Source organism: Lates calcarifer, unplaced genomic scaffold, assembly GCF_001640805.2.
Source record: "Lates calcarifer isolate ASB-BC8 unplaced genomic scaffold, TLL_Latcal_v3 _unitig_829_quiver_1620, whole genome shotgun sequence".
NCBI classification, from domain to species: Eukaryota; Metazoa; Chordata; class Actinopteri; family Centropomidae; genus Lates; species Lates calcarifer.
Window position 1 is genome coordinate 11,121 of NW_026118023.1, and position 12,598 is coordinate 23,718.

The window sequence follows — 12,598 nt, forward strand, 5'->3', positions numbered from 1 at the left end:
GACAGAGCCTCAGCATCACCAGATTTTAATTTTACATTAAAGAAGTAGCAATTGTTTTTTTGTTTGTTTGTTTTTTTGTTTTTTGTTTTTTGGCCATACACATGACAATACACATGGTCATTCAACATACTGTTGATACAAAAATATGGATTAGTGCAGGTTTAATGTTCATCAGCCCAACCCAAATGAAGCTCTAGTCCTAAATCTACAAGATCCACTAACGTGCTTTAATAGCTAATAGAAAATGAACCCCAGGTTTTTCTAATAAAAGGTCCTCTTTCACTCCCATGGCCACATTTCCATCTTTTCTAATTGAATCTCTTCAATCAATATTAAATCCAAAGAAACAAATATTAGCCTATAAATAACCCAATATACAATCAAATTTAAGTAGCTCACTTAGGTACTTAAAATAAAAGATCTTCAATTAGGGATTTATTAATTTATTTAAATCACTCGGAAAAATCACCTGGAAAAATGAATACATTCCCTTTGTTCAAACAAAACAAATAATATCAATCAAGTATACTTACACTAATAATAATCATTACAAGCGCAATCATACCTACAATAACTACCATTGTAAATAAAACTACCAACATTAAACATCCACCATACAACATCAGGGGTGTGGAGGGTATGGCTTATCCATGGGGCATGGCTTATTTCAAAAGAAATGTCAAGTAAATTAAGGTATTACATCCAGTAGGCCTAATTCAAGTCAGAAACCCCACCAACTATATATTTGTGACACAGTAGATCAATTGTGCAGAATAATAGCTGCCGAGAAAAATACTTTGTTTCATTCCAAAATGCTATACATCCATTTTAGAAACATAAATATGTTGATTGATGTTAAATACCCTTATTCAAAATATACAAGATATCTCATTTCATTTATTAGGTCCTGCTTTAGCTGCAGCAAAGCGGCAGTAAATCTCCTTCTCCCTCGGGTGAACAAAGGTTCATACATCCTCTAAAATGTCATGACTCTGTAAACATAAAACACTTCTTCAGTAGTAACTTCAATAATATCTCTTACCAAGTTTTATTACAGTGGAGCATTTGTCACATTTTTCATTTTGGACCAAGAAACAAACCTCTTGTTCCTTTTTTTATGCAACAAATAATACAAAACAAGGTGTGAATTAAAGTATTTATAAGATGAGATGAGGGTCAGGAATCAACCAAAATAAAAGCAGAGTAGATGCCTCAGCACAGACCCCTCATTTCATGTGCTTTTTGAAATGCTTTTAGCTTTAATGCTCACTTGCCAAAGATTGCGTTTCAATATTTTGTGCGTTTGGCATTAAAGATATTAAAAGATTTCTCTGTGTTCCTTCTAACACCTGAGAGTCTGACGTATACCTGGAAAACAATCAATCTCATCCCGTAATTAAAAGTAGATCTGTATGAACGTCATGGTAACGGCACTTAAATACGATAGTAAACAGGACAAACTTTAGAAATGGCCCTGTGATGGCAAAGGTTGTATATAGGAAATCTTAAAACAGCAATGAACAAGCAACCAAAAATTAAACCCGACTTCTGGTTGTGAACAAAATTATAACTTTTTTTAAGCATTGCCTCTCAAATAAATACTTTTTTTTAGCCGAATGGAATAAAGTATCCTCTCAGGTTGTGGTATAAATCAGAATAAGGATCCTCAATTCCAGCAGGGAAGGGAGATGAGGGCACAATTTCAGAGGTAGCACACTGTACCACTGCAGCTAATACAGAGAAAGTTTCAATAATATATGGGTATAAGATATATTTTTATGTTCTTTACAAACATTTTTCTCACTTTATGTATTGCAGCTTCTCGTAAAATGAAAACAGAAATGCGGTATAACATTTCAAAATACTGTTTTGCAATGCAGGCCAAATAAATAAACACATATTTTAAAAGAAAATGACTTAAAACTGCAATCCAGGGGTTGTTGAAAGCACCACTGCTATTTTGGTTACACAACATAGGTGAGATATTTTAATTTGTCGTATTATTTCATATTTTAATGAAACTGTGCCATGCTGGAAAATTATTTTATTCAACTCTCATCCCATGAACGCAGTCACATCATAGCACTATAGTTTCTGGATTGCAGCATTAAGAGTTATAATATATAAGAATTGGTGTTTACCACATGTTCAACATGCCTGAAGGCCTACCCTTGATTTGAATACATTTTACATATAAGAATAGATATACATTAAGCTATTTTATACATTTCTGGTAACATAAACATATAATTTTGTATCATTGATATTTATCTTGAAAGAAAAATGTCTTTTTAAAGGCAAGAGGTTAAGATAAATTATATCAACCATGAAATTCATAATATAAATTATTCTGATTAACATACAGAGTTAACCAACACACTGCTTATTAATTCATCACCTGACTACAAAAAGGACATTTAATATACAAAGTTTACAAGTTCTTTTGTATTGGCATTGTTATTTTGGGCCCTGTGGCACAGACTGTAAGGCAGTCAAATCCTATGCACATATACTACACATCCCTGCTTGGAAACTCTTTATTGTTCTGTTGTTTTCACTGTTTCTCCTCTGTTGTTAGTCTGTTAGTCCTCTCCGAACTTTCATGTTGTATAATGCAAAAGGCTGAATGCCACCCTCTTCTGAAAAAAACAGAAGAGTCAGCAGGCTGGATTTGAGTTTTTTCTTTGTACATTAGAATAATATCTGACAGCAAACTTGACTTACTCGTCCTCGCATTTAAAAAGCACATGCAGAACTGTTGCACATCTATGCTTCAGAAACATTAAACACAACAGATGAGTAGTTCACTACTTGCTATAATATGATTTGTTTCCAGTTGCACATCATGTTTATAATCATAGTTATTAAAATGTATTTATTTAGCACTTTTCAATCTAATGTTACAAAGTGCTGTAGAACAAAATTAACAAACAAAAGAAAATGCCAGAAATGAAGGGCTGAGAGGCGAAAGGCCTTGATGTTATAACTTTTCAGTTTTATTTATTACTCTTAAGGCTTTTGTTAGTTTTGACCAACACTGTCTCTCAGGCTTAACTACAGCTGAAACTCTTGATCAACTAATTTACTGATTATTTTTAAGTAAATGTTAAAAATATCAGCAAACAGTGAAAAACATTCTTCACAAATTCCCAAGGTGAAACCCAAAGATATTCAGTGTCAAACAAGCAAATGCAGTAAATTCTCACTTTTATGAAGCTGAAACCATCATTTTCATTGACTTTAACAATTAATTGATTATCAACATAGTTGTGGATTAATTTTCCGTTGATCAGCTAATCCATTAATTGACTAATCATTGCAGCTCTAGATGTACGGGCACAGTCAAGCACTGATTAGAAACTGTAGACTAAAGATGAGCTGTTAGAGATGTTCTGTCTGAGAAGCTATGTAAGTGATATCTTCAAGACATTTCTGAAAGCATAACCTTTCCTCAACACATGATGTTGAATATAGATAGTCATCTGTTTTCCCTTAAAGGGTGGGCACTCCAGTGCTTTTTTTTTTTTTTTTTTTTGCACTTCAATAAAGTTGGGGAAGTCATATGAGACATATGAAAGCTTAATGGTCCAAATCAAAGCAGCAGGGAGCGAGATATCCCGACTTTTAGGGCTCCATTTACTCCTGGGATTAACATGTGTTCTGTATTTGACTCTAAAACAAGTTACTGTTCTGGCTCGCATTGGTATTGAATCTCAATCAGGTGTTAATGACACACAGTGTGACCATGGTTTCTTTTTAAAAGAAAAAAAAACACTGAAAAACCAAAATCCATTGAGCAAGTGAAACGATCACCTAATTCTGCCTCTTCCTGCTAGTTTAAGCAAGCCCTGCAAAAGATAGAGAAGCAGTAGCTGGGATGTCTTCCCCACAGAAAGTGATTTAGAAATGAATGACAGCCATCAGTGATATTCCTTCCCTTGCTGAGCCTGTCAGCACTGCCAATCTAATGTACATATTGAGATCAGAATCAGTGATTATTATTAATACCAGGTATAAATGCAAAGGCCAAATTATATATTCAGATACAGATCACCTGTTAATACAAGGTGTAAATGGGACTTATCATGGGTCAAACTCCAAAATTCTGGGTCCTACATTTCCCATAATGCAATCACTAGTGCTTTAGACCCTCTCTGCTTGAAAAATGACCATGTTTTGCAAACTACCTCCACTTTCTAATACAGGATCCACCTGATGAAATAACTAACCCTACTGTGTAAAATGGGTGGAGTGCCCCTTTAAACTCTATTTAGTTTTAATATTTCTTTGTCTTTATTGTTAATGAAGCACTTTGTATCACTGTTTTGAAATGTTATATATACATACTTTGATCATTATCATCACTATCATTATTATTACAAAGTGAGCGAAAACACATTTTAATCTCAGATTATTTTTTGTAAAATATTTTCATTATTAAAAAGTTTTAGTAGCTTTAAGAAAGACTTGTTCTGTACACTTCAGTTCAACAGATTGTAGTTCTGGCTTTACACTGTTTACCGAAGGAAAATGTAACCGAGAGGGTATAGATTGTATTTAAAGCAGTTATAATATAAATCGATTGTAGGGCTTGTTTGGCATGTATTTAGTCAGGATGGCTGTACTATAAAGGATGCAAGAAGATGCAAAACCATGATGATAACCACCTCTGTAAGTGAAAATATCTTTGCAGTGAGAGTATGTTACTAAGTGATTTCATCAGAATCAAATAGTAATATACAGTCGGTCTTTGCTTGGGCCCTGCATCTGAGGATCATAGATGGCAAATGATTTAACAACATGCTTTGTTGCTTGTCACAGATGTCACCATGAGGGGATATTGTGCTTGTAAAAGCCTTTTCTATGTTTTGTCTGCAGCGACTACAGTGAGAAGCGAGCGTGCTGCTTGAAGCAAGGAAAATCATGAATCCATCTTCATCCTCAGTGTTTTACACATCTCTTGTCATTTCTTCTGATTAAATAAAGAAAATCATTAGGTTCAGTATTGCCATTATTGTGGCATTGGCTTATATTTCAGTCAACGTGTGCAGAGATTCACTACACACATTGGTCCTCACGCTAAATTGATTGTCAAGTTCTGGTACAGGCAAGGTTTGAATATGTGCAAAGTTTTTTTTTTGTTGTTTGTTTTTTTTTTTTTTTTTTTAATTTTAAGAAGGTTGTGAGATGAAGCTTCCAGTAGTCCTACTAGATCCACTGCAGAGCTTTGTCTTCATGGGGTTTTTTGTAGAGGATGTAAATCAGTCTTCTCCTTATGCTTGAATGACCATCATGAGCTCTGGTCACTTTGGAACTGGCAGTCAGGATCCTGGGTGGCCACCATAGCCCTGGCTGATAGACTGAAGGGAGAGAAAACAAGTGAAATTACTACTTATTTACCATTTATGCCTTCGCAAGGGCGTAGGTTTAAAAGAATAGTTCAACATTTTGGGTTATATGCACATTCACTGTCTTGCAGAGAGCTAGAGGGGAAGATGATACCACTCTAATGGCTGTGGAATAGAGAGCCTGCAGGTTTTTAGCCTATCTCAAAGACTGGAAACAGGAGGAAACAGCTAGCCTGGCTCTATCTGAAGGTAATCCTCCATTTTAGGGCGGGGGGGGGCTTTGTGATATTTCTTGGCTAGGAGCCATTGCCAGGCAACCAACAGAGGCTCCAGGAAGTCACTGCTCCTGGTCGATAACAGTCCAGCACGTAAGCCCCCCCCCCAAAAAAAAACGGCGAAATGTCATTTTTACAGGCAAGATAGAGTTCATCAACGAGCCTTAGAGGTACTGTTAGGCGGATTTGTTCCCTCTTTTTACGTCTTTGTGCTAAGCTAACTGGCTGCTGATTGCGGCTTTATAGTTACAGTGACTTGAGTGTGGTATTAATGTCCTAATCTAACTCTTTGCTCAAGAAAGCAAATAAACGTATTCCCCCAAAATGTTGAGCTATTCTTTTAAATCTTAATTGTCTGGTTTCTGTCTTTGGGGAAAGAACTGTTCATGCTTGCAGAGAGTAATTAACAAGACTCTCCCACTCTGAAGGAATAGCAATTCTAAACACTTACTCTGACTTTTATTCTTTTTTTAAAATGGGCTCCAAGCACTGCAGCATTCAATAATCACGAGCAAGTGTGTTTATCTCATGGCTGTGACTCTTAAGCCGGAGAGGAACGGCTTGCAAACTAATCCTGCTTTGCAAACACTAAAACTCCTTTACCAGACTCTAATTTCGGCTGCAGAGTTTGGATCTATCTTCGTCACTCATTTGTATTTGTTGAAGAGGTCTGGTGTAAAAATTATGACAATTTCTCAGCAGACCTAGTGGAAAACAATTCTATTTATGGTCTGATTTTTCAAGAGGCTATTCTGTCTATTTGCCCTTGATACTGATGACTGCAAAAAGGGCGACAGTGTCGAGGACAGCAAACGTTTCTTTGGACTTATTTTGGCATAAACATGACACACGCGCACATGCACACACACACGCAGCCTCTTCACCTGCGTCACAATCCAGCCCACATGGTGCATTCATGAAGCTGAGCCCTGAAGAATCACTGTGACGCTGCTGGTGACTCACAGTCGAGGTTTTTCTAATGATGAATGCATCCTGTGGTATAATAATAATCTTTTTGTGTTAAATAATATTCCGTTTCAGTGTCAAAGACTTGATATTCCTTCACAGACACAAACTAGATTAACCTCTGTACATAAATTTAAGCTCCATCCAGCTCTTGATTTTTAGGATCAGCCCCGTGTTTTTCCACTCTCCCCTCAGACGTGTGCAGTAAAAAGGGTGAAATGTTATTCCAGACGTGACATATACTTTTGAAAAGATGGGAGTAGGTGAAGTGCATGACAGCTGCAAGCTTTCTCCTCCTGCACTGGCTTTGGCAAATGCTTTGGATATGATGTAAGAATGATGCAAACTGTTTTAGGACATGACTGGTTTAGCGAATAGGGATGATAAAAGATGTAGACACAGGCACAAACCTGGTCTGTGAGGATTCGAGGCTTAATATCAGGAATGGCACCCCCTCTCAGCTCATCTTCCACAGCCATGAGTCTGACAACAGGGAAATAGAAACAAACATACCGGATGACAAAAATAGAATTATGAAGCCGGTGTTCTTCAAATTTACTGTAGGATTATATGGCCATATGATGATATTAAGGTCTTGACATCTTTCTGGGCACATTCTGCTATCCTCAGAGAGTCCTGAAGCTGAATCTGAACTGCCTTTAGAACAGTTCAAATTCAGCTGTTCAGATACAGAACTTGTGAAAACTTGCGTGTGTGTGCAGGATCATGAAGTGTGCACCCGTCTGGCATATGTGAATTTAATGGAAATAGAGTCAAAGTTAACTGAAGGAGGCTTTCTACCAAATGCAATGAGATGTGAGCCTTGTAATACTCCAGTTATACAAAATGTTGGCTTTCAGAAAATTGGCAGGAGTTGCACTTTATTCCAAGTAACATTTCCTTTAAGCATGTGTAGCTACCGTCAGATTTAGGCTGGTGTTTCCTACCAACTATGCTTATTGTTCATGACATTTAAATGAGCTTCATTTAAAGGAATAGCTCCACATTTTAGGAAATAACACTTTTATTTGCCTGCTTTCCGAGAGTTGGGTGAGAAGACTGATACCACTCTTATGTCTGTGTGGTAAAGGTATCCTGTGGAGTGTGTATTGATGAGCAGGTCCCTTGTTTGTTTCTGTTTCATGTTCAGCTTGCATGGGCACAATAGCCATGTTTCAATCCGAATGCAGCACAGACCTTTGACTGAATTTCTAGAAAATCTGCAAAAGAAAATGCTAATGAACGTGCATTTCCATCCACTATTGTTATGTGAGTATTTTGAGCTAGACACAACTAGTCAAACCTGAAACAGTTAAAAACAAACAGTAAATGTGACGAAAATATGGCATTTATGTTTCTTTCATTTAGTCTTTTTGAGTCACATGCTTCATGTAAGTGTGTTTCCACTGCACATTGTTGCATTATGCTATGATATTGATGAAGTTTTTTCAGCGTTTCCACACAAATTGAAACACATAATTATGCACATAAATGCATGGACTTGGGTAACATGGTAAAAAAAAAATGCTTTCAGTATAAATTGTGTTTGTTTTCAAGAAAACTCCGCAGAGAACTTTTATTCATGGAGCTAAAGCCAGGAAGTGGTAAGCTTAGCTTAGCATGAAAAGTATCAGAACTTGTAAAACTCACTTCAAAATGAGGTACAACATGTTGTACCTCATTTGTTTATTTCATGTAAAAAAAAAAAAGGGGGGAGTTCATTTTGAAATTCGGACACAGCCTGACCAGGTCACATAAACATGTGTAGCAAATGCACCATTTCGCTAGATCTAATTATGATATAGGGCATAGATTTTATATTTAAAAAAGACTGTGCATTTTAAGTTTGCTCAGCCTCATTTCTGCCTGCTCTGGTTCAACTTGAACACTAATCACCTGCTGATGATGCCTTTGATTTGAGAGTCCTTCTCCAGTTGCTGCTGCTTTAGGCGACGCTCGCTGTCCTCCAGGCGGCTCTGATACTGCTGCAGGATCTTGTTTGTCTGCTGTTCCTGCGACAGAAGTCTCTGCTCGTATTCCTCAAGCTTGCGATGAGACATCTTCAGCCGTTCTTTCAAGGAGTGTATCTCTTCTTCGTATTCTCTGACCTGAAAGACGAAGGAAATTAAGTGACTTCAGGTTATTTGTGGCTTGTATTCTGCAATATTACTGAGTGATGAGTGATTGTTATCAATGCGGGCACCACAGATGGTAGAGATCTCTTTATGCTAAGCAGCAAATGCAGACAAAGCTGCAGTGGAATTGTGCTTGAATGTGTGCAACCACAAGTATCAATGTAATAAACAGCATACACAGTAGGCATCTATTTCTAATGTAGGCAAGGATGTGGGAGTTATTCATCAGAGAAGATGCACAACAGCAGCCACCAATATCTAACTCATGTATTATTCTGTTAAAGCTCCAGAACAGGATGGCAATATGGCAGAGACAGTGTCACCTCAGTGTATGTACTGTATGTGTAGCCATCAGTTGGAGATTTTTTTTTCCTTTTGAAGTGGTTGGTATACAGGTTTAAAATGTGTGTCTGCTTAAGATGGGATTTACATAATGAAAATGTTAGATACATTTGGAATATAGGCAGCTGGATTTTTGCACTGATGCGTCACCAGCCAGGATAGTTTGTCTGTTTCTGGAACATCATGTGTGTTGTCTTATGTATTTATTTTTAAAACCAAGGATACTGTCTTCACCAGCACCTACTGTACAGTATGTATTTGGTGTGTATTCACATGCAAGTTGAAAGTTAAAATATAAAAAACAGTAACACAAGACAAAGAAATATGATGAAGCAGTGCACACCTAAGCCTCTTTAGGTAAATTTATTTTATGTAAACTTCAATATGCTGTACCTCTGTTTTTTGACTTAAATGTCAAGCTCCCATGAACAAGAGCCTATCTTTTGGTTAAGAGACATGCAATTCTTTTTTTAATTTACCTGATTAAATTTTGCTGTTGGGGTTTGGTTCAACAGGAGATCTTAGACTGTCCAGTTAGGTAAACATGAATCATTTTGGCAGGTTATTGATCACTCTAATCCATGATTTCTATTCATACACCTGACTCTTGCTGCTATTTGGAGCTGCCAGCCTACTAAACTACATTTTTACATTCAGCACTAAAGTGTGTGCATGTGTCCGTGTGTCCGTGTGTGTGTGTGTGTGTGTGTGTGTGTGTGTGTGTGTATCATATTTCGAAAAATGTGCTGATCAGGAAAGTAGATACTTTATGACTACACTTCAGACCCCCGAAAGAGCCTTCAAGATAATGCTTCTTTGATTCTATTTATGCCTGTAAATCTCCTTTTGTATCTCAGCTTTCACTATATATATATATATATATATGTGTGTGTGTGTGTGTGTGTGTGTGTGTGTGTGTGTGTAAAATCTTATATTATATTATATTTATGTCTGAGACTTTTCTTACTCTCAGGCTGGCATTCAGCTCAGCAAAAACACTACTGCATTTTTTTTTTTGCCTACTGTCATAGGAAGCAAGTGAGTGTACTTTTGGAGGCGGAAAAATACATGTACTAACCCTCTCTAATCGTGACTCATCCATGCTCTTTGAATACTCTTTCAGCTGACCCTCACGGTCCGGCCGCAAGCTCTCAATGTCAGCAGAGAGATGTGGCATGTTGGACACCCAGGCGACTGTCCGCTCGTTGAGGGCTGGGGTGTTCAACGTCGTCTGAGAACCCTGAAACAACAAAACGGGTAAGTCGTGATTTTAATCTTAATATATGCATACATTATGTATGAATAGAGGCACTAAAGAAACATCACTATGCATTTTGCAGCATCTCTTAAAATAGAGAGCATGAAGTTAGACTCACCTGTTTATTGACAACTGGCTTGAGCAGATGCTGCTGTGGAGGCTGCAGTTGTGACTGTTGAGGCTTCTTGGTGCTTTTTGTTGGAGTGTCCGTCGACTCCTCTGCAGCCGCTGATGGGCCCTGGTTCTCTTTGGCGGAGCTCGTCTGGTACGGGAGCCCAGGAGCTGGGCTGTCCGTCACCGACAGCTGTGTCTCCTGCTGTTGCTGCTGTTGGGACTGCTGTTGCTGCTGCTGCTGTTGTTGCTGTTGCTGCGGCTGCTGAGTTTGGCGCTGTTTTGGCTGACTGCCGCTGTAATTTGTGTCAGAGGAGTCGAGGAGGAGGTTCCTGCTCTGCGGGCGAACCTTTGGAGGCGTGGCGGTAGCTGGAGTGTTAATGGACCGCTGGGACTTGAGGTGTTGTGGAGGGGCAATGGATGACTGGCGGACAGGATGAACTGTGGTGGGAGGTGTAGCCAAAGAGGCCGGGGTGCCCGTCCCAGTGGCTGTTTGAGATGTGACTCCCATCAGGTGCTGCTGCTGGAGAGACTCCTAGGGGAGAGAATGAGTCAGGAAAATTAACAAAGCTTAATCACATTGACTGAGAATACTTTCTTAATTACATACTTAATTTAATTGACTGAAAACCAATACATGTAGAGTTTGAAAATATCCAACTTTGATGCCCCCCAGTGCTACACAAAGACCAAGTAGAAGTTAAAGATAAGTTAAATTGACAAATTAAAGATACAGTAGCAGAATAAACATTGCAGAACAACTACAATGCAGTGGTGTAGTTCCAAATTTTATTTTAAAAAGGCAATATCAAACAAAGAAGTTTTAAGCCTTGAGTGTCCGGGCATGTGGTGCATAAACACTGAATGCTGATATCTTAGTTGGACTCTGGGGACAGTAGCGTACCGGTCCCAGATGACCTGAGAGGTCTGGAGTTAGATATGTGTTTTGGCCCTAAACTATTTGGTGCTTTAGAAACCAAAAGTAGCATGTATGGATAGCTTATGTGTAGCTGTACAGATACAGTAGATGTATAGAACGACAGACACACAGATAAAAAATGTAAATATTAAAGCGTGTACAGTCCAGACTCTAAGTAAACTTTTTTGTTGTTTTGTTGGTTTCTGTGCTTCAGCCCATTCAATTTTATAGAAACTAATAGATGCTATATCAAAGTGCCAAGTCTCAGCATTAATTTGAAAAGGTTTACGTCAATATAGAAAGAATTGTGTGAGACGTACAGGCTTTAATGTAGTAGCCATTACCTTATTTCAAAAATGTGTTTGAATGTGTTGAAGCACCTGAAGAACAAAAAACATGTAAGTGTCCGGACACCTACAGTCTGGAGTGGACGGATGGACTGATGGATGGATAGGTAGATACTTAATTAATGCATAAAGCACTGTCCTGATAACACCATCTGTATTAATAAAACAGGAGGCTCTTGTGATGTTTGTTCCATTAAGGCCCACGCAGCAGGACAGAAATAGCTTCAGACTACATGACAGTATCATTAAATGCTATAATTTTACACAGACGTGCGGTAGTAAACTTCAGCAGCGTGATAGATCAGCAGCCCATGAGCACACCATCAAGTCAGAACCGAAAAGGTCAGTGTAAATTTCTGTTTCATTAAAAGCTGTTCCACAAAATACAAGAATCCTGCTGACCTCCATCAAACAAGTGACAGTCTAATTTAAGTTTAGAAGCTTTAACTGAAAATGCTCAAACTTCGGGTCATGAGTATAGACTATGAAACAGTTTAACATCTTTCTCCAGGAGATCTGAGTCTGATCTGCAGCACACTGAGGGTTAAGGTACGTATTATACAATGATATATGTGCTATCTAGCAGTTAGAACGCTTTTTCTTTGCCCTATTGACCGACAGCTAGTATTCAGCCCTGTTGAAACAAGGACGCACAGCATGATAGATGTCAAGCACCATACATAGTTCAGCAGAGGAGGCAAGTGAATGATCTGGCTTCAGTGTGGCGTCTGTAGCATAACAAGTGTCTCTCAAAAGTGCCTTTACATTACTGTTAGATTTGCATATTCTTACTGCTCAAGGGAGGGACTTTTTTTTTGTAAACATCTCCCATTTTGTTTTGGATCCATGTTTTGTTCTGCAGCCTGAAAATCAGTCTGAGAACAGAAGTACAAGCTG

At 38.1% G+C, this 12,598-nt stretch overlaps 1 protein-coding gene across 2 annotated transcripts; it reads right to left on the reverse strand.

Moving 5' to 3' along the window:
- Positions 1-420: 420 nt before the first annotated feature.
- LOC108880072 (ras/Rap GTPase-activating protein SynGAP-like) lies at positions 421-10,960 on the reverse strand. 2 transcript variants are annotated; one of them, XM_018671501.2, is made up of 5 exons: positions 10,443-10,960; positions 10,145-10,306; positions 8,486-8,697; positions 7,000-7,072; positions 421-5,360 (listed from the first exon to the last, which is right to left on the reverse strand). In XM_018671501.2, the coding sequence occupies exons 1-5, from the start codon at positions 10,944-10,946 to the stop codon at positions 5,322-5,324; spliced, it is 990 nt and encodes a 329-aa protein (XP_018527017.2). In that variant the 5' UTR covers positions 10,947-10,960; the 3' UTR covers positions 421-5,321. The 2 variants fall into 2 exon arrangements, with proteins under 2 accessions (XP_018527017.2, XP_050925314.1); XM_051069357.1 differs by lacking the exon at positions 7,000-7,072.
- Between the last annotated feature and the right edge of the window lie 1,638 nt (positions 10,961-12,598).

Bases quoted from the DNA above. Each gene is read 5' to 3' on its own strand.
- LOC108880072 (XM_018671501.2), bottom strand. From the start codon at position 10,946: ATGGGAGTCACATCTCAAACAGCCACTGGGACGGGCACCCCGGCCTCT. The intron at 10,307-10,442 runs GTGAGTCTAACT...TTGTTGTTTCAG, and splicing joins AGCCAGTTGTCAATAAACAG to GGTTCTCAGACGACGTTGAA. The intron at 7,073-8,485 runs GTGATTAGTGTT...CCCTGTTGTCAG, and splicing joins ATCAAAGGCATCATCAGCAG to ACTCATGGCTGTGGAAGATG.